The 22,387-nt window shown below is 39.6% G+C and overlaps 1 protein-coding gene across 1 annotated transcript in view; it reads left to right on the plus strand.

Moving 5' to 3' along the window:
- The window catches only part of RELN (reelin), a 297,658-nt gene that overhangs the window by 176,977 nt on the left and 98,294 nt on the right, over window positions 1–22,387 (plus strand). The window contains exons 11-19 of the mRNA XM_050915640.1: window positions 1,607–1,752; window positions 5,750–5,901; window positions 8,900–9,012; window positions 10,707–10,915; window positions 13,975–14,103; window positions 15,266–15,375; window positions 18,317–18,383; window positions 19,330–19,563; window positions 20,146–20,307. Coding sequence (XP_050771597.1) covers window positions 1,607–1,752; window positions 5,750–5,901; window positions 8,900–9,012; window positions 10,707–10,915; window positions 13,975–14,103; window positions 15,266–15,375; window positions 18,317–18,383; window positions 19,330–19,563; window positions 20,146–20,307 — 1,322 coding nt within the window. The remainder of the gene's footprint in view (window positions 1–1,606; window positions 1,753–5,749; window positions 5,902–8,899; window positions 9,013–10,706; window positions 10,916–13,974; window positions 14,104–15,265; window positions 15,376–18,316; window positions 18,384–19,329; window positions 19,564–20,145; window positions 20,308–22,387) is intronic.

Raw genomic sequence — 22,387 nt, forward strand, 5'->3', positions numbered from 1 at the left:
AAATGATATTTAGTCAGTGTTAATAAACATAGAGCTGTTGTCATTCAGCTACAGACCAGAAAGTCTCTATACAAAAATCAGTCTTCAAGTACTCAGATTTTTTCTAACTATGTGTAGGCACCTCTAGAAACATAGTCACAAATTACATTCCTAAATATAAATTAATTGCTAAGTTACTGGCAACCATACTTGAAAATCATCAACAAAAGAATTTCAATTATGTCTCTTTTTTGCATTGATAAATGAAGGGTTATAGAATCTGACAAAATGTGTTATTTTGTACTTTGCTCATAAAAACCCATAGACAAAGATGTACTGGGCAGTTTTCATTTCTTGCCACATATTTCTCTTTGTTAAAAATTTAATTATTCACTTACATGGCACTATCGTGACCTTTTTAAATGCAGAAGAGGTGATTGTTGTACTTTCCCTCGGCACATTATGAAGGGGTTCAGAGACAAGAGAGCACTGCATAGACGATACTGAAAAGGTCAATGCAATTTGGCATTATTATATCTCTTTTTCAGATGTTGAACTGTGGTAAGAATGCAGAATTATTCTAATTAATCATTTCTTATTTCAGCTTTCACTTTTAATGTGACCAAGATTTCCCCCAAAAAAAGTGTTTGAGCTAATTATTACTTTTATCAGTATTTGTTGTAATACGAACAATTCAATAAAATGCCAAGTTCTCAGTTTGCATTAAGGCCAGGTAGATCTTCTTTAGAAGCTTCCAGTATCTGTTTCAGCCACACAGATTTGGCAGACTTTTAATATTTTATCAGACACACAAGAAAGCAAAAGTAGGATGGGAGAAAGAAAAAAACCTCTACTGTAACCCCCATGTGCTCCTCACAGGCAGCTTCTTCCAGGTCGATACTCCTGGAGAGTCATGGTACTCAGGGCACGTTGGGGCAGACGCGTGGCTTCATTTGATGCTGCTGAGGTGGTATATACAGAAATGCAATAGGAAAAGCAGACATGTTGGGTTTGGGCACAGCCTCAGGACCCCTAAGACTGCTGTATCACAAGAGCTAGTTGCCTATAGAGCTATTTGTTATGCTATTCAAATTAAATATGGCAAATATAGCCTTTTCACTCATATACTTCAGGCCCAAAGTTTACTGTATGGCAATGCATAGCGATTTTACACACAAACACCTCTTCTGGCAAAAATTCAGGCATGGAGATCTGACGTGTTTCACAGCATGAAACTCTTATGCCGACAAAATACCCATAGCAATATTTGATATATTACTAAAGTTATTTGTACACACAGTTGTGTATGTGCCAGACACAATGGTAATACTTTAAAATAGAAATAAACACCCAAAGATATGGTATATGTCATTTCTATGCAAACACAGCTTTACAATGGTCTGTAGTGAGTTTGTAGGGAAGCAGGTACGAGATTAGGACGCAGTCGTTGTTGGGGGTGGGCCAAGAAAGTTAAAAGATGACCGTCCATTTTTTATTTTTATTTTGTTTCAGGCATTGGTGAGTCATTAGATAACGTACAGCTCGCTCTGAGCTCTGACGGTGCGTGAGCAGGACACCTTACAAACCCGATGTAACGTCACCTCCCATGTACTCCTTTTGTCCACAGCATAGCTGCCAGTCGGATGGAAACTCCATCTACTTCCATGGGACAGAAGGCAGTGAGTTCAATTTCGCCACAACCCGGGACGTGGACCTCTCCACGGAGGACGCCCAGGAGCAGTGGGCAGAAGAGTTTGAGAGCCAGCCTAAAGGGTGAGTGCCCCTCACCTGTACAGGGCCCTAAGCAGGCATGCAGCATCACTCCAGGGATGAGGAAACTGGATAAACAGAGAATTGCATTTTGTCTTTGCTGTGTAGTCAGGGAAGATTGTGACTAGGATAAATAGCAATACAGTAAATAACAGGTGATGGTGGATTTTAGGAAGGAACAAGTCCAGAAAGCCCAGGAGGAACAGTCTGTCTCCAGACCATCCTGTTACCAAAGTTTTTAATGAAAAAAAGTCATGTTTGTGAATTATGTAGTCATTCTGAAGAAACACATGATGTTGATCTGTTTTTTCATTCACACCTGAGTGTTGTTAACAAACTCATATCCATATGAAATCAAATTCCTTGAGAAATTCATCCCCCTCTGGATCACTGCTGTGAGCCACACTTTGCCATGCGAGAGCTCCTGCTTGTGCAGAAGCCTGCAGGTGCTGGAGGAGGAGGAGGTGGAGGCAGGACAGCTGAAGCAGCAGCCTGCTCTCACCTTCCAGCACCGAGAGCATGGCCATGCCTGCTGTGCAAGAGCTGAGGATCTGGCTGATAATTTACTATTTTTACTTTAAATATAAACACTGGGATTCAAAGAGTACCTGTAAAGCCAGATCCAGCAGGGACTGCTGCAAGGGCACAGAAAGTAAAGAAACTATCTAGGACAGCAAAATTACTATTCTTACCAAAACATGAGTGAGCTTTAAAAAAAGTGTCCTGGTAAAGAAGTATCATTTTATATACCTCAGTGTATAAATTCTGACAAAAAGAGAATAACCAACAATGTGGTCTTGACTCTTTTTTATTTAAAAAAAAAAGAATTTCATTAGTTGCTGTAAACCCAGGACAATGAGAAACATACACTGTTAATTTATGGGATTCTACTGAATGTTGATTTTAACCTACAAAGTACTTCAGATCATTAGCAGCTGATTCAAATGCTGCCTATGCTGTGCTGAAGGTAAAGAGCACCTTTTAAGACACACATGCTAATGTGTCCTGTGGATATGTGGTTTATTTGGGGCTTACAGAAAAAATATTCACCGTGAACTCTGTCCCAGTTCGAATAATCAACCCGTGGCACAGCAAGTGCTCTTTCAGCCAAAGGAAAGAAAACGAGTATGTGTGTGTTGTGTGTTAGGTGACCACGTGGGATACGTTTGAGATGTTCTCTCAGTCTCTTTTCCGTCTTGAAAAAACACTGCTCCCAGCTAGGAGCGAGCCAGGGTGCACCCAGCAGATGCATTTTGCTCTCTCACGCTCATCCTGCGGGCAGTCTCAGGAACCAGGTCCTGATCTGCTCCCCTGCATGTAAAATCTTGGTGGTGTGGTAGCCTGCCCTAGCAGGGGTAATTTTGTTTTCCGAGGCACTAAGCAGCCAGCCCAAGGCCTCACAACTTTTTCCTTTCTTTTTTTTATTTTTTTGCTTTTCAAATTTTATTCTATATTAGAAACTTCCCTCTCTCAATTGTTGCTATAAGAATGGAGGTTTAAATTGTGTGCAGCCATGAATACACACTGAAATCAGGTGATGTTATGGGCTACAGCCCCATCGTATAAAATTGTCACCACCACTGTCCCTCTTTGCAACATTTCTGTGGGAAATGTTTGGGGAAACAATTGGGAAATTCAATTTGGGAATTGTACACAACTGCAAATATATGAGCTTCCTTAATCCCTTCTTAGAGAAATATTTCTGAATGCTATTTGAACTATATTTGAACTACTGTTTTACTGTATTCGAATAGTCACAGAAACACTTTATACCTAAGACAGAGCTTGCAGGAAGTTCTCAGGATCCCCTTTGTAACGTCAGCTGGAGCCTGTCAGCTCTCAAAGGAAAGGCAAAAGCATCCCTCATAAGGGAGAGCAAACGGAAGCTCACATGTAGGGGTCACGACCACCTTCCTCTGCACCAAATGCTCTCAGAGGTGAGACACCTGAAAAAGCTCAACAGTGAGGGCAGAGGAGCTTATCATTGTTTTTAATAAGGAGTTGATTGCTATTTTTTGCATGTCCCACCTAAAGCAGTAGGCTGCATGGATAGGAGTTGCTGTTGTTAGTACCACGCGTCTTCCCACTGTCATCCTGCTTCTCTTTAATTGCATAAATTAGGGCCTGATCCTAAAAGCGGACAGATCCCCACATCAGGCTGCCTCTGCCTCCAGCAGATACATTGCTGCTTTGGACCTCCGTGTCCAGTTGATCTAGTTTAGATCTATATGTCATTCTATCACCTGTTTTGTAAAGAAGAATTTCAGGAGTCATGTGAGGGATAAATTAATTCAAATGTAATGTTAAATCAGGAATGTCCATATCTCTGTCATGCCATCACCCAGGTTCCTTCTCCATTTGTCCTTACAGTGTGTTGATGTATTTCAATTAAAGTGCCAGGTTTTTTAACGTTGTAGAACTTTCTGGTTTTCATTTCTAATGCTGCCTAAAAGGAGAGGATCCCGGGAAACATCCATGATCTGCATCATTCATGACCCCGAGCTGTTTTGTGGGTCACTACAGAGAGTGTTTTAATTGAGCTAAATAGAGCATACAAAAGATCAATGGAGCATTGCGAGATTTTGTCGTGTAAGTTAAAGTAGGCACAACTGTTTAATTCTGTACTTGCCTTCAGCCCAAGAGACCCATTTTCAAAATTGTATTTTGATTATATTGCACATTACCTTTAAAAAGTCTGCATGACAGAATTAGGGTTAGGTTAAACTGTGTTTCCATTAAAATCTTTATATTATTATCATAAAGCTTTTCAGTGATGTTAAGCTTGCTAATTCCTGTGTAAATGACTGACAGTTTTAAAACAGGATTTCCAAACAGGCACGTTGCTGGTCTGTCATAGCTTAGGTCAATAGGGAAACTGGCAGCTTTTAAGAAGATCCTAGAAATACATTTTGAAATAGCTGGAATGGTTAAACTGATAAATAGACTGTTAATTTCTTGAAATGACAGTTTTTTTAAATTGTCATATGGCACTTCGCTGCTAGAGATTGTTTCTGCTGGAAGGGGACAGGAAAAGGCTCTGCCTTCCCACAAAGGTTTCCAAACTTCAATGTTTTCTCATTCATCCTGAATCATGCTGGCTAGTTAAATGATTGGATTATCAGGATTTAGTGATTCTAAATAATTTCATTGTTTTATCAGCCTTATAATTTTAAAATACTTCATTATGAATTAATTAAGACTTCAACATGAGTAATAACATATCAGACCAAAATAATGTACAAGTTTTCAACAGTTTCTAATCTTTCAAAATATTTTAATCGAGTTTTGAAGAAACCAATCCTTTCCTGAGGAAAACATATTTTAAATAAAAAATATTTAATTGAAAAATTCTGCAACAGCTCTTTTAATTATCACTGAATAAAAATAAGAGAAAATGTTGTACAGCAAAACTGAGAAAGATCGTATCATCACATATTAGACACACAGCAGCCTTTTTTCATACTCTGTTCATGTGTTAGTTAAAAACTGTTACCCTAAATCCTCAAAAAATTGAAAAGAGAGCATTTTCAGCTATTACCTACATATTTAATGACTGTATAGCAGATATGGTGGACATATGCCTTTTCAAGTTTCATTGATCTATAAATGTTATATTACGCAAAATTAAATAGAATGCAATTATATTTTAAACATTTTTATGCCAGAAAAATAATGAAGATGATAGAACAATGCAATACTAAATATTTGGTAACAGCATTCATTAAAAGCCTCATTTTTTTAGTAATTCATGCTTTTCTGCCCATTTATTTAAAACATTTACATTAACTTTGCTTTATTTGAGTCAACTGAGTTTAAAAGCTAGAAATGAATATGTAAGTAATGTCATAGGAATCATATTTGAAACACTACATTTTGTTGTCCTCTGTAAGAGTAGCAGCAGCTACTTTTGTATGTACAAATGAACTCCTAGAACATGTTTTGTATGAGTTTATCAGTAACGTGCCGCTGCACGTTCTCCGCCCATTGTTGACCTCTCCAGGTGGGACATACTTGGAGCCGTCATTGGTACTGAATGTGGGACACTGGAATCTGGCTCAGCTATGGTATTTCTCAGAGACGGAGAAAGAAAAATATGCACTCCATACATGGACACTACAGGTTATGGGAACTTAAGATTTTATTTCAGTATGGGTGAGTATATATACCTAATGTAATACAACACGTGAAGCATGTGAGATTTAAATTGTGCAGTGTGCATAGAACTATTTTAAATATTCCTCAGAAGAGGATAGCTCTGATTTGTGACTGTGATGCCCATGAGGATGTAAGACTGACCACTGTCGGTCAGACAAGAGTCCACCCTTCTGGATGCCCACACAGGTGTACAAACATGGTGGGCACACAAATAGACCTCCCAAAAATATTCTCCCAGATGACAACTGACTTGCAGATAAAAACCTTTCTGAACCAGACAGGGCACTCTGGGTTTAGTAGCCCTTGGTGGGCTTTTCTTCCATGGATTTATCCAGCCATTTTTTTGGCTGATATAAACATTTAGCTCCAGGTTAAAACAGTTTAATATAGAAGTTACATGAAGGTGTGTCCATGTAAGATCAGTGTCTAAATTTCCTTCATAGCTAGAGGAGATATGGCCAGTACCGTTGCTGGAAAAACCCGTTCAGCTCACCGTGAGATAGCTGTGCTAGACCAGCTGAGCAGCTCCCTGGACTCCACTGACTGCATGGGTTGGATTTCCATTGATACAAAGGAAGTTTAAGCACCTGGTGCACACATAGGTGTGGATTCACTCTTGTTCAGTCCTCAGGCAGGATTCATTACACAAGCACAGGTTGTTGTTGCCACTTAAGGTCTCCAAGTATATCTGAGACATCAGCACAAGGCTGGCAGATATAACCCAGGACCTGGGGGAGAGTCACAGCCTGCTGGAGTAGCAGGTAGGTGAGGCAGGCCCCTCCACAGTGTCTAAAATGATCCTTGGTACTAGTGTTTAATCAACTGAACCTGCCTGTTGTGCCCACAGCTCCATAGTTTAACAATTCTTCATGTGAAGAAGCATCTTCTTGTCTTGTATCTTCTAATTTCACTCAATGCCCCTTACTCCATTATTAGAAGAAATAGTCATATCTTTGTCATCCTTACCACACCATAGAGGATTTATAGGTACCTGTCATATCCTCCCGCAGTCATATCCACGTACACCCTGGTGTTAATCCATCAGAGTCAACAGAGTTGCACCTGAGGATGAGATAGAAGTAGCACAGAGGTGGGACAGCCTTACCTGGTTGAACCCATAGAATAGTTTCTGCTCAAAAGCTCTTACTATATTCATAAACATTTTCCTATGCTAACGTATCGGCCCAGGGTAAGATTCACACAGAGTGTGCTACAGTCTTGGAGGAGGTATGGCCTACATGTGGTATCCCTCATGAAAAGCACTGATGTGGTGTTAGCATCATCTGTGGACCTTCCCTGCTGGGACAAAGTGCAACCTCAGTCATTTACCAGGGCTAAGAAAGCAGCCAAGAACAAACCTGTTCTGTCAGTTCCCCTCCCCACTGTTGTTGTCAGTGCAACTGCACTAGTTTGGTGTTGCAACAGACCAAAATCCCTATGAACGTGGTGGTTATCATTTAGTACCTCACAGTGTTTTTCCAGAACTTTTATTTTGCACATAAAGGAAATTGCATAAGGTTATGCTCTCAACACCGTGTTTAGAGGAGGTGAGGATTTTTGCTTAAAAGTAGAGAATAATAGAATAATAAAGGAGGAAGCAGAGACTAAACTCGTGACCTCCACAAGCAACCTTCTGAATCAACAAGAAAAAACACACTTCATTTAATGAGTGGAAGACCTCATGTTGTTGTCCTAAATTGTCGCACCTCTCCTCTGTGTTACATGAATTACCAATAAAGCACAGGAAAAAGAGGATGCTTCTTCCCAGTTCTTCCAAGCATTACAACACCTGCAAGAGAAACAGGAAAGAGATTTGCTCAACCTTCTGAACTTAGGGGAGAAGTTGTCAGCACATGCAGGCACAGAGGATAGTGGATATTGCTTGAAAAATGTATTCTGTACGTACTTATAAATTAAATAGATAGTAGTTTAAAAATTCAGGCAAGCAGAGGATTTGAAAGGACACATGGATGTTCCTTATTACAGTATAATACACATTAAAGATGCACATTTTATCTAGTTCTCTGGACTGTTTTGCCTAGTCCATTCCAAGAACTGGCCATCTGTAGTGAAAAAAGCAGAGAAAGTGTTTCATATATGCAACTTTCTACTTTACAGACTTCTCAAAGAAGCTTCCTCATCCTGTTTTTTTGTTTGTTTTTTTTTTTTTTTTAAATACCTGCAGTACCCATAGTGCACAGGGAAATGATGTTTCCTGTTTCAAATACAGATACTTTGTTTTACAAACTTTTTTTCAGAACACCAAACTAGTGTGATGATGTCCATCTCATAATTATAATGCAGAGCTTAATGCTCATATTTGCCAATACACCTGCTCTTTCGGAGAAGGTTAATAAGTGTTTTGGGTTCTACCGATATGAAGATATTTCAAATGCTGCCCTATTCCAGTGAGGCAACCATGTCGCACATGTTTTGTGTGATACAATAGACTCCATCCATCCCTTTTAGGATACGGTGTAGACAGTAGAAAAAGCAGCATAATAAATAAGATACACAGCAGTCTTCCTCATTTCCTACTAAGAACAAGTTCTCAGCTGCCAAACTATCAGCTGAGAAGTATTTAAGAGGTCCTTACATGATGTGTGTGGCTGCATGGAGCGTGAGTACTAAATAACAGTTTACTGATGAGAACTCAAAAAGCAGAGCATTTCTATGTAAATAGGATTTAAAGCATACAGATAGAAGTATTGCTTTGGGCACAGCGTTTTCTATTAAAATTGTTTTGATAAGCTGATTAAGAGAGGTACTTGAGGCTTTCATAATTGTCAACCCCCTTGATCTCTGGCATGGTGTATCTGATCAAATAGTTCTTCTACACTGTCTCCTTAGGGCCGGTGTTCTTTTGTTTGATATCCTAAGTTAAATAGCATCTGGTTGTAATTATTTTCATAATTATGGCTGCATAATATGATTCCACTTTCCAATTACAAGGGCTTCAATTAATTTTTTTCTCCCTCAAATGTGTGTTGTACAGGGGGAACTTGTGATTCTGGAGAATCCCATGAAAATGATGTCATACTTTATGCCAAGATTGAAGGCAGGAGGGAACACATACCTCTTGATACCCTGACCTATGCTGCTTACAAGGTAAATCGTCTTAAACAAAGTAGGTGGATGGGATGGATAGATCAATCTATTTTCAAGCCATCACAACAGTGTTGTGTGTTGAATTCCACAGGGACAGTCAAACATGACCTTCCCAAGCACATAAATCATGCGCAGATCTCACAGTTATAGGGTGCCTTTGCAGCACGGCTCTGCAGTTATTGCTGATTACTCCACCCCCGAGCTAGAACAACTGGCAAATGGGCAATGGGCAAAAATTTTCAGCTATCAGCTGAAAACTTTAGTGATAACATCTCCTCACAAATAATTACTCCTGTCTCCACTCAAGCTCCTGCTAGACACTGTTCAATACTCAGGAGCTACGTCCTGAGAGGGTCAGTCATGGTGGGATCAGTGGCTGGGAGGAGAGTGACTTGGAAATGCCTGAGTATCTTTCCCACGCCTAGTGCATGAAATTTCACATTTTACACTTTTTCTTTCCATTTTAGATACAGTTGTGTGCCCTCTTAGAGAGTCTGCAGTGATGCGGGCATGACATCAGCCACAGGAGGCAGCTGCTGGCAGTGTGCACAGGCAGCGTCTCCTCTGCCCATAGTGCAGCCTCCTTCCAACCATGTTCACCACCCTCAGGCAGGACAATAAGGACCTCAAGCTTGCTCTCAGGATCCTTCCTGTCTAGGGCAAGGAAGCACTTAGACCATGTCTACCCTGAGTAACCCAGCCCTGAGGTGTCCTTATTCTGCTGCTGTAAAAAAGACAGCAAAAATTGATGTGCAACACATACACACATGGATGCGCTAGAGACTGAAATGCAGTATGCAGATACAGTGTGTGGGAAACGTGGTGGTAAAGATGCAGCTGATTTCAAGCACAGGTCTGCGTGCATTTTCACTGTAACTCTAGCATTCAGAGATCAAATGTTTACAGTAGGGTTTGGCCTGAGTTTGGTTGAGTCACTTGCATTGTTTCATTGTGCGTGGCTTCCCTCCTCGCCTGGTTCTGTGTGAAAGATGGGGTAGAACTTTTTTAAAACTAAGGAAACTGTAATTGTAAAATAATAAAAAATAAATTGGGGAACTCGGGGAGAGATAGGATCTGAAATTACACTGAATTCATTGTGCAGTTTTTTAAAACAAGAAGTTTTAAAGCTGACATCCTCTTTTGACATAATAAAGGTCTAATTACATTGCTTTAGGACAAAGGCTAAGCTTCGTAAAGCAGTGCTTTCATTTATTCCAACAACATAACATCCTCCCTACATATGCCTGTGAACTCATGCTGTTACTCTACTCTCATGTATTCAGACTAGACATGCCATTACCCTGCGTTTGCTTCTGTGAGCTGAAAGGCTCCAGGACAAATGTCATCTTCCATTACCATCTGAGCGCTGACAAAATAAACTAGTATTTTTCAGAGCACAGAAGGTACACTCTTTTCTACAGTGTCTTTGCAACCAACCAATGTGATCCCACTAAGGTGATAACCAGCACTGGTATGCAGAGTGTTAATAGCTATGCACATAATATAAAATGTTTTTATTTGGGATCTTCTGCGGAAAAAGGTGGCTAAAAAAGTTAACAGAGATGAAGCAAGGAGAGAGAAAAGCATGTGTTTGGTTCAGCACATTTGAAGTTGCTTTTCTATTTTAAATAGTACCTTGTGAGCTTTTTTAATATTATTTGTTTTATTTAAGCCTGATTTAATTTCTTTTAAAGGTTCCATCTTTGGTTTCTGTTGTCATTAGTCCGGACCTGCAGACTCCTGCAACCAAGTTTTGCCTGAAGCAAAAGAGTCATCAAGGCCACAACAGGAACGTCTGGGCTGTGGATTACTTCCACGTCCTTCCAGTGCTCCCTTCCACAGTGACTCACATGATCCAGTTTTCCATCAATTTGGGTTGTGGAACTTATCAACCTGGTAACAGGTACAACCGGCGAGATCTCTCTTTTGATTATCATCTTTCTAGTACATTTTGGTTTATAACATCTGTATGAGCACTTGGAATTTTTTTTCTCAGAAAGAACAGAGCCAATTAATAATGACAAATATAAGCTGCTCAAAAGCTAACGTTTCTCCTGATCTCCACAGGCCCAGATTTATGTATCTCACACGCAATAAGGAGTCTATTAAATAGCTTTGCAGGTCAAAACTTGCTTTTCTTAGTCCATTATTCTGAAATGTGCTCATGATTTCAGAGCAATTTTTGCCTCAGTTTCTAATGAGATTTACCTCTTAATACTGTGTAAGGGGAAAAGTATTAAAGGCAGTGGCAGAAACCTGCCCTGCTGACCTCCCAGAGATTATTGATGCCACAAGCATATCTAATTCTTGTAAGACTGGTGATAAATGGTCCTCATCTTAATGACCATCAGTGTGAGGACCTCACTGTCCGTAGTCTGATCACAGAACTCTTTTTGCTGGCTTCACTTCATTGGGACATGCAACATGATTTTTTCCATGGAGTTAAGGAAGAGAGAAAGGGAAAGAAGGGAGGCATTTGCTGCTCCATATTTTGTGGAATCATAGCATTGTTGGTTGGAAAGGACCTTCAGAAGTCATCTAGTGAAACCTGCTGCTGCAGGTGCGATTGTTACCAGCATAGGTCAGGTGAGCCGTGGCTTTGCCTATCCATGACTTGAAAATCTCCATGGATGGATATTGTGCTACCTCTCTGGATGGCCTGCTCAAGTGAAAAAGTGTTTCCTAATGTCCAGTACAGAACTCTGAAGCCATGCCTTTATGGCCATTGCCCTTTCTACTGTGCCTGACAGTACTGAGGAGACTTTGGCTCTGCCTCCCTTGTGAGTGCCCTCTGCACCATCACAGGCTGCCGTAGCTCACCCCCCCTCACCAGGCTGAGCAAGCCGGCTCCTCAGCCCCTCCTAGCTCGGTGCTCAAGGCCACGGACATCTTGGCCATCCTCTGCTCCACCTCTCCAGTTTCTTAACGTCCTTCTTCAAATAGGGGACCCAAACCCAAACTTTCCACTGTCCCTCTTTCCTTATGTACATATGAAACTGTTTGTCCTGATGTTTTATGAGGATTAAATTAGTTTATATTTTTCCAGCGTCAAGAGTTTAAAGTAAGAGACTGTAAATGCTTTCACATCCATGTCCCGTGGCATCTACTTCCAACTGGAAAGAGCTGCATTAGCACTGACAGTCCTAGCAGCCATGCAGGGCAGCAGAATTCAAGGGGCAGCAAAAATCAAGGCTTATATTTGATAGGAAGGGAAGGCAGCAACATTTTTCTACATGGAAAGTGAAAACTTTGCCTGTAAACACTCTTGGCCTGTAAATATGTGTTACATAAAGTCTCTGTCTCAGTCTATTGTCTGATGAGGATTAGTATATATTTTGAAAGGTTAATATTCTTCCTTCATGTAAACTATTTCTGAAGCAGAAGTGAGCTTCTTCCTAACAAAAGAAGCACTAGGTCCCCATTATCCCTATTTGTATTTCCCAAATACAGCAGCATTTCCCATCTCCTGGTCTACAGCATTATTCATAATGCTTTCATTACTGCAAATGTGAGAGACTAGCACTGAATATATGCAGTAAATATGACCCTCCAAGGTATTAGTACAGTTAAATCTGAAATAAATTAGTCAAAACCTCCATAAACCGTTTTAATACACACAATATCACAGTGATGGTACATTTAAATAAAGTAATATTGTCAGCAAATTATAATGAAAAGGAAAAGTTATAATCCAATAATTTAGTATTGAGGTGATGAATTATGACTTTTATAATGTTCCACTGACATTACTTAAAATAAAACAGAATATTACAAGCTAATTATATGGAGGAAATTACAAGAGTATTTCAGTAAAATACTAAATCTGTAATAAATCAAGCACTTTCTATATTACTTTTTCAAGGTCTTCAGAATGTAAGACATCTAAGGATTTCCTTACATTCCTAGATTGTAAACAATGGTGTTTTTTAAATATACAGTGAAACAGGGAAGGAAAAAATTCTGTTAACAGCTTTTTGAAAATTGAACTTGTCAATGAACTTTTAGGAGAATGGGTTTAATAACTCATTGTCATAGACTCAGTGGATGGTCTCATAGAGTTTCCAGTTCTCTAATGTTACTATCTGCACATGGATGGTTTGGTTTACTACTAGTCTATGAAACCAGAGAACAGCAGCCTTTTTCCAAGCAAATCTGGAGTTTTCACATACGGTTATGTCACAAAATTCACAAAAATTCACCACTGAGCACTCCAGGCTCTGTGAGGTGGGAGGAAGCCTTCAAAGAGCACTATGGCTGGGCAGCGCAGAGGCTCCCATGGCTCCTGGGGGCTCTGTCTGCTACGGGGGCTCTCTGAAGGGTGCCCTTCCCCAGGTCCCCTCCACCCTCTGCAGTCCTCGGTGGGGGCTGGCAGTTTTCGCTGTTCCATAGTGCTTTTCTGATCTCCATTTACGCACGATGGGTGGAGGAGGCAGATGACCAAAGGGCCCAATGAAGTTAGTATTTGTCGGCAATGGAAGGGAAGAGCCAGCCAGTGCATGAATAACTAGTGGTCTTTTACCACCTTCTGAAGATGTAATGGTTAGCAGCTGGCAGTTTTAAGTGTCCTGTGCTCACATAAGGCTGTCTAGCTCTGATTAATCCAAGTCTTCTCCTCATTATTTTTTAAACCATTTCTAGCTGAAATATGAGAGTAACATCAGCTCATTTAACAGCAGCAGCATAAAAACACTAGCTAGATGGTGGCCAGACAAGGACTAGGTGTTTAGACAATCCTCAGTCTATAGGCTACCCTTTTGGTTTTTAACCACTCAGATTTGTTTCATGTTTGTATTTTCAGGATTTTTTGTATTCAAAGTCTGCTTAAAATTAATTCACGTTTCAGCATCAGTTATTAGGAATAACAGATTTGGTGATTTCTCAGTGTTGGTACTTCTACGTTCATATCTATGCCAGGTAGGCTCACAATGTCTTTCTCCTTTCTTTCCTTCACTGTGTTATAAGCGTCAGCTTGGAGTTTTCAACCAACCATGGTCGCTCTTGGTCCCTGCTCCATACCGAGTGTTTGCCTGAGATATGTGCTGGGCCTCACCTCCCCCACAGCACCGTCTACGCCTCTGAAAATTACAGCGGGTGAGAGTATTCTCTGCAAAGCTAACTGAGATGCAAGATTAGAAAAGTGAATTATAAGTGACAGGAAAAAGCAGCAAAGCACACAACCCCATGTCATCTTTCATTTTTGACTAGCTGAGGACAGCAAGGAAGGAGTGTTCTGGTCTCCCTGGCTGCCCAGTAATGAAATTTGAAATATATGGGGCTGCTTCTGTGGTATAATATTATTTTTCTGATGCTAAAGATAAATTACAAAAAAACCCCTGTGGACAGCATGCTGGTAATTAGAAGAAAAGTTATACCTTGTCAAAGTCACAAAAGTTTTCTTCTTAGTCAGAGGAACCATCAGTCAAAGCCATATTTACATCCTTAGACACCTTTATTCACTTGGTATCCCAATATTGGGTTACAATGAAGCACATCCTCTGTACTTCTGCAGATGGAGATGGTTGTTAGTGTCACATTCTTATATCAACCCTTTTCTTCATTAAGTCTCTTCAGTACTGTTCTGACTATAAAATGAACTGTGATGTCTTGTTGCATAGCGCAAATCCCATGACTGTGTATCCCTCTGTATCCCAACTTCCACAGACACTTCAGAGCAGTGGGTATGACTATGAGAAGAAAGTGTAGTTGAATCATTGCTATGATCTGGTGACCCCCCGATTCCTGTACCATTTTCATAGGAACCATTACTCCCGGTGTGTGTAGGAAGTGTAGCCCCCATGGATGATATGAGAATGATGGCCCAGACCACAGCAGACCAAATCCTCTGTGCCCCTCTTCTCACCCCCAAGGGTTTCCACCAAACAGAGCTCAGTTGTACTGAAAAGTTTAATTCAGTATGCAATGTGGGAGATATTCATTGTGATGGAGAAGTCACTACAGTGAAGCAGGTTAAGGTCTTTGCTGACTTCATGCATTCATACAGGGGGAAAAAATAACTGGGTTTTATAATGTAATAATTCACTTTCATATATTGTATGAAAATATCATGGGCCATGTTCTTTTTTTTTCATTTGTATTTTCTAAAGCTGCAGTAACTTCACTGCTTCATTTGAGCAGATTTTAGAATTAAAAATTCTCACAAAGCTTCCAATATAAGTAAACACATCTGCAAAATATACAGTTGCTTAATAACTATCAGTGTAAAATGCTAGCATTTGTGTTATATGTATTTCAGGTGGAACCGAATAACTATTCCCCTTCCCAATGCTGCATTAACAAGTGACACCAGGATTCGATGGAGACAAACAGGACCAATCCTTGGAAATATGTGGGCAATCGATAATAGTTAGTATTCTTATCCATGATCATGATACATCAGAAGAGTAATTTTTTATATGCTGCTCCAAGTAAACGTATTTTCCACAATCACAAGTCAAAGGATTTTGAGTTTGTTAAATTCCTTTTCTTCTTATCTGCACTTGGTAACAGGCACATTTTGAAGCTAGAGGGGAATTCTGCCATTTGAAAAGACAATAGCCTAGTAGAGTACCCTTTTTTTTTTCTTTTAATTGAATGCTTTCCAGGAAAAGATACTGGTGGCAAGGGCTTAATAAAACATTTCCTCTGACTGCCTAGTCCTAATTACATAAATAGGTACTACACTGTGCTATTAAGGACGTGTACTGCGCCAACCTAAGCAACAGTTACAGCGTCTGGGACATATTTTTCCTTCTGGACATAGAAGACCTTCATAAAGCACTGCTGCTACCAAAACACTGACAAAACTTTTACATTGTTTACACTATCTTCAGGGGGAAAGTACCATCTGTCTCAGGGAACTATTCTTCTTTTAGGAAATTAATTTTCACCTACCTATTCTTTAAATGGATGTGAAGAACTGGGAGGAGCTTATATTGACTCATATAATTATAAAACTTAGTGCAGAGGATAATCAGAGCCAGTCTTGAAAGGAAATACTTTAAAGCACAGAAAAAGCATTTAGGAACACAGGATAAAATAGATACAATGTATGAAATGCAGAAATAAGCATGATTGAAAGAGCTAACTATGAGAAGGTGCAAATTTTTTAGCTTGCTTATTAGCCTTAAATGATTCGGGACTAAGTAAACTACATCCAGAATTCGTTTTATTAGATGTGTGAAGTATGTAATTTAAAGATTTACAGTGATGTACAATAGCCTGTGAAATTTTGTAGTGATTCCCAGTAAGGTTTGATATGGAGCTTGGGAATGGTAAATAGTTACATTTTGCAAAATTCTTAAAATAGATTAATGCCTAGTTTTGAAAAGAAAATCCTTGAAGCTGATAAGGTAATGCCACAAATGAAAGTTTTTCATAAAAAGTAATGAAAATTATTCTCTTAATCATATTAATGGGAAGTAGCATCATCTTGACATTCTGGATAGAGTATTAATGCTTGTCTTTAGAGATTATAATATACATCAAAAAGAAAGTAAAACGAAGGGAAAATTTAGGTATGTAAACACAAGATGTCTGTGAGTACCTGCAAAGATGAGTTGCTACCTAACAAAATGCAAACTGTAAGTGTTGGAGACACTTATAGATGCTCACAGAAACAAGAGCAAGATGGAATCAGTCCAAGGATCCAAATTCTTTACAACACAACAAAACAACAAGATTTTGAAAATCAATGGACAATTCATATATCTGCACTACCTTTGCTTGTAGAACAAAATACAATTCCATCAAAGGATGCTGCATGCTCCAGTGTGTACCATCTCAAAAGAAGTTTTACCAACCACCTGCCTAAAAAGTGCCTGCTCCGAAATTTGTTTGAGGTGTAGAACTGTGATACAGGAATCAAGTCTTAAAGATGAACAGGTTTCTGAGGTTTTGCGTGCCTCCTTTGTTAGATACTAGTGAAACTGAAGCTTTACACCGTATTGTGAGGAAAGACTTATAAATACTGGCAAGCCACGCAAATTCTTGAAGAGAGGAAGATTTTCAAGGATTCAGCACTCTGACTTTTAGCTTCACAACTGTTTCTTATGTGAATTAAGTTTTAAATGAAATCTGGAAGCTGGCCATCCTTTAGAAACACTGGAAAACTGCCAGTTTCCATAAAGCTTTTTTCATTTTGAACATCATTACACCTTTAACCCTTCTACTTTTACCACCCCCTCAAAAAGACCTCAAAAGACACAAATAAATCAAACAGACAGAACAGAATTTTTGCACCCTGAAAAGTGAGAAACTCTAGAAATCACATGAAATCTGATGGGGAGTTCGTTACAGGGAGTAGCTAACGGAGATTTAAAGTGCATCTGCCAGGGAGTACTGACACAGTGCTATGATGGGCAGCATCATAAAACTAGGAGAGGGAATAAGTACTGCTTGTTATACACGATTTCAAATTGGTGGCTGTTTGGGTGACATTCCAAAAGTCACAGTGCAAGTAGATAACTCCAAGTAATAGGCATTTTTCAACAGAAAAGATGACACTGTTCATGGTTAAGGCCTGTTTATCATATTGTATTGAAAGAACGTCGCCCACAAGTTATCACTTTGGGCTACACCCAGATTAATGCATTTGGTCTATACCCAGATTAATGCGTTTCTTTATAGTAGTGCAATGAGATGTAGATTATACTGAGATTTTCTCATCCTTCTTATTTCTCACAAAATATCAACATTGTCGATTAGGAGTCATTGGAGGAAGATGAAGTAAAAGAGTAAAACAAGTCTGGAGTATTTTTGAGCTCATATGATTTGGCGTTCTATTCCATTTGAAAGAATCAGTGAAAGTGTATCATATTTAATAGTTACTTAAGGCACATCAGGGCAGGTTCTAATTCCAATAAGTCCAGTGAAGTTAAGTATATGGATTTCAGTGGGAGAAGCAGCGGCACATTTTTTAAATCTACAAGACTGCTATTGGAATGTACTAATATATATATTGGATTACATCTCTGAAACAAGATGAAGAAAAGGGAACGCAAGAAAATGATCAATGCATAGCAAACCATCTGATCTCATTCACAGCCTTAGAAAAATCAAGTACAGTAATTAAAACATCACTAGCGTCTCAAGCCACAGATAGACATTACCCATTAAATAATAAATTATCCCTGCCTCTCCTTGACACAGTCAAATGCATTTTATCTGTTTGTAGACCTCTTCCAGCTAGTGGGATTAAGATAAATACAATAACTGTATGATCAGGTCTGTATACTTTCTTGTATTCATTATATTCTGTTTATCATATAACATAACCCTTCATTTAACTGATTTCTTTTCTCTGCAGTTTATATTGGTCCATCTTGCCTCAAATTCTGCTCAGGGCGAGGACAGTGTACTAGAAATGGCTGCAAGTAAGAGTTATAATTCAGCACTTGTATTCAATTTCTGTCACATAGTTCACTTGATGATCTGAAAGTCGAAGCGATTTTCATTTCAGCCCTTGCTTTTTGAGATGACTAAATATAAAACTAGCATAGCCCCCAGAATGCATAAAGCTCACTGGAGAGCTAAAGATCAATCTTTCTAAACAGCAGCATATTTAATATTTTTTCTATAATTTTCTTCTGGGGGAGAGTCTAACTTCCAGTTCAGCTTAAAATTGCTACAGAGCACACTGAAATGTCAGTGATGCATGCTTTATACTGGTTTTAGAGGTGATTTGGGACTGTATCACTTTTATATTAGATTTTGGGAAAGAATCACAATTTTCGTAGTTCTAATATCCCATAGCCTAACAGACCTCAAGGACAGAAGGTCAGCGCTCCACTTTTTTCTGAAAGTCTGGCTCGTTAAAAGGGTTTCAGCCTAAAAAGTAAAGGTGCTTACTCAAAACCAGTAAGCACATTCAAAATATTGGTGTAACTATGTTTAGGTATTAACAAGAGCGTGATCCACGGGGTGTTCTGTTCTGTTACTCAATTTCTTGTAATCACATCTGACGTGCTACAGATAAAAGCAAATTAATCATTTTACATATGAACAACTGTAAATTACGTCGGCAGTATTTTTGTTGCAAAAATGAATAAAAATTTTTCTGTACTGTGTGTTATGTGTAGATTGGTGGGATGTTCATGACTATGATTTTTTTAAATTGGAAAAGTAAGTACGAGCTAGAAGAAAGTCATTGCCTATGCAATACCTAAATAAAGTTTAAAGAGGTTCTTGGTCCTTAGATTTGAGAGGGACTTTGTAGGCATCTTCAGTTCATGAACAACTGCAGCCACTGTGTTGGTTTGCCAACCAGCCACAGGAGAAGATGGGTCATTAACTACGCTGTTCAATCTTCCTCGCCTGCAGGTGCGACCCTGGCTTTTCAGGGCCAGCGTGTGAGATGGCGTCGCAGACCTTCCCTGTGTTCATCTCGGAGAGCTTCGCCAGCTCCCGCCTGTCCTCCTACCACAATTTTTACTCCATCCGGGGGGCTGAGGTCAGCTTCGGCTGCGGGGTCCTGGCCAGCGGCAAGGCCCTGGTCTTCAACAAGGACGGGAGGCGCCAGCTTATCACCTCCTTCCTTGACAGCTCCCAGTCCAGGTGAGAGGGAAAGAGCAGTAATGTGAGGCAAAGAAACTGGGGAACTCCTCCCCTTCCAGCTGCGACTTTGTGTATTATTAAGCCGATTGTTTTAACAGGAAGAAAAGGTTTTTTAAAACTCCTAGTTCTATATTTTAATGGTGATTTCATAGCCTTGCCTTTTTTCCTCCTGCTTTGTAAACAACAGAGCCCAAAACAGACTGGAGGGAAGTTATTGTACAGCTCGGATGGAAAATATGAAATGTTAATATCAAACCTGAGTGTCAAAGCCAAGTGCTAATTAATTATTTATAAGATTGTGTTTATTTGACAGCTTGTGGCAGCTGATTAGATCCATTCACTATCTCTCCCTCCCCTTCAGTGCCTAATAAATAATTAAATGCTGTAATGATTGGCATTTTTTAACTATATGTGCCACATTGCATTACTTGACAGTAAAAACAAATCACACATACAAAACCCCATAACTGATATTTATCAAAATTTGTCTAGATTGAGAAGATCTGAAAACAACCTGGTTAGGAAAAAAAAAACCCACTATGCAAATGGTACCCTATAAATATTTGTGTAATTCTGATCCAGGTTCCTGCAGTTCACACTACGCCTGGGCAGCAAGTCAGTGCTGAGTACCTGCAAAGCACCGGACCAGCCCGGGGAAGGAGTGCTGCTGCACTACTCCTACGACAACGGGATTACCTGGAAACTACTGGAACACTATTCTTATCTCAACTACCACGAGCCAAGGTATATGCATAAATATTATGAGGAGTGTTATCTACATGCAGTTAATGCTGGTAGCGGTAGTCACTGCAACGCAGAGAGTAAGTACATCTACCCACGTGGTGCAGGAGTGAGTGGAGTGAAGATCTTTTACTGCACACTGAAAGTTGCCGCTTTTCCTTAAAATTTTGCAGCTATTCTGGGCACTTCCCATTTTTGCCTGCTTCTATAAAAATGAACACATGGATTTAACGGCATTCGAGTCTCGGGTGACGCGACAGAAGAAGAGGAGGCAGTGCGGGATGAGGGGTAGAAATGTACTTGTGGGAAACAGGGACATGTCTCTTCCCATGGAAGGAGCCACTTGTACAGAAAAGTTAACATAAATTATTTGTAGCTTTGAAGCCATAGATACCTTCACTACACCATCCTCTGGGATTAGGAGTTTGCAGGCATCACAGGACAGCTGAGACAAAATCTGACCGTGAGGGTCTCTCCAGGTCAGCAGGGAAATTGCACTTGCTCCCATTATGAAGGGGATTACACGAGTTTGTGCCTGTGCCTGTGGGTTGGACTCGGTGCCCTGGGAGGACCTGCTGGTGACTGTGCCGGGAATTGTACAAATCACGAAGAAGCTGAACAAAGAGCTCATCTCGTCTAGCAGCACATATGTTTGGCGTCAGATTAGAGAGGAATATATCTAATGTATTTAGAGAAGAAGGTATTCTTTACTGTTACATTTGTAAGATCATCCACCAATTTTAATAAAGCGACGCAAAATCAGGAGTCTCCATGAGCACACCTGTACCACAAGCCCAGAACAATCTGGGCTGGCTCTGTGCAAACCCACTCAAACCTGGAAGCATCTGCCTTCATGGGGTGCTGCAGCAGAGCCAATAAATCCCAATGAAAGGAGATGCTCTGCAAGGGGGCACACGAGAGGCAGAGCCAACGGCGGCATTGTGGGTCCCATCCCACCTGGTCCATTCCTGCCCAAGGGTGGCTTTGCACTGGGTATTGCCCTGCGTCCTCTTCTCTACCCCTCTACCCAGCTCCAGGATAAGGCCTGAGTCGACCTCAGGGGTGGGACTGTAGATAGTCTCCAAGTCATTTTAACTACATATAACTTTCATTATTTATATTTATTGAGCTCAGATCAGCAGATTTAAAAAAAAAAATTAGATTTCCTCATCTTGTTAATAACTCAGTACAAAATATACAATATATAAAATGTGATTAAGAATATTCTAATGGACAAAAACTTGTAACATTAAATATCTTTCCTGGGAGCTATAAGAAATACTCAAAAATCTGAAAGGAATGACTGTATTTGGTAGAAGTGTACTGCATGTGGAATTTAATTTCTGAAGTTTTAAATGTTTCCAAAGGAAAGATCCTATGAACTGGAACACCCATAAGCCTTCTTCAAAATTTCCTTTCCTGTCCTTTATTATAGGCACATATATATTTTATATGGCCCTGTTTCTAATTCTTAGATTCAAGAGTACAGCTGTAGGAATTATATTTCCCTAAAGGTTTTTAATATATAGCACTATGAAATTTTTATAACAAAAAGGAAAATACACATTCTGGTGACTGATTTTAATGAAGTTTAAGATATAGATGTAGTAAATTATATTGATGCCAGAGACTTTTTTTGCTTTTTGAGATTAAGCATGAAACACAATTTCTGTTCTTCGCAGGGCAAAGAGCTAAGCACAATATACACAGGTTAGAAAGGTTTTGCCATGGGATATGTATAGTCCACTCTGGCTAGATAGAACAATGACAGACATACAAACCTGAAGATAATGCTGGCAATAATTATGATGAAGAACATGAAGAACGCTTCACCTTTTCATATTATGTTGTCTGAAAATATCAGCATTTTTGGTAACATAGATGGACTGCTGCAAAGTTTGGCAATCAATCTGTATCCAGAAATTTAATTAATCTTCAGACATACAAAAAATAATTACACATTTAATGTTCTGCTGAAAAGGTGCATTTAATCTGCTAACATTTGACAGCTGCATTTTTCTTCTGAGCAGAACAGCAGTGGCTTTTCAATATTAGGTATGCGCATAGCTTGAGAGAATGAGAT

The sequence above is a fragment of the Gymnogyps californianus genome, chromosome 1 (assembly GCF_018139145.2).
Source record: "Gymnogyps californianus isolate 813 chromosome 1, ASM1813914v2, whole genome shotgun sequence".
In the NCBI taxonomy this organism is placed as follows: Eukaryota; Metazoa; Chordata; class Aves; order Accipitriformes; family Cathartidae; genus Gymnogyps; species Gymnogyps californianus.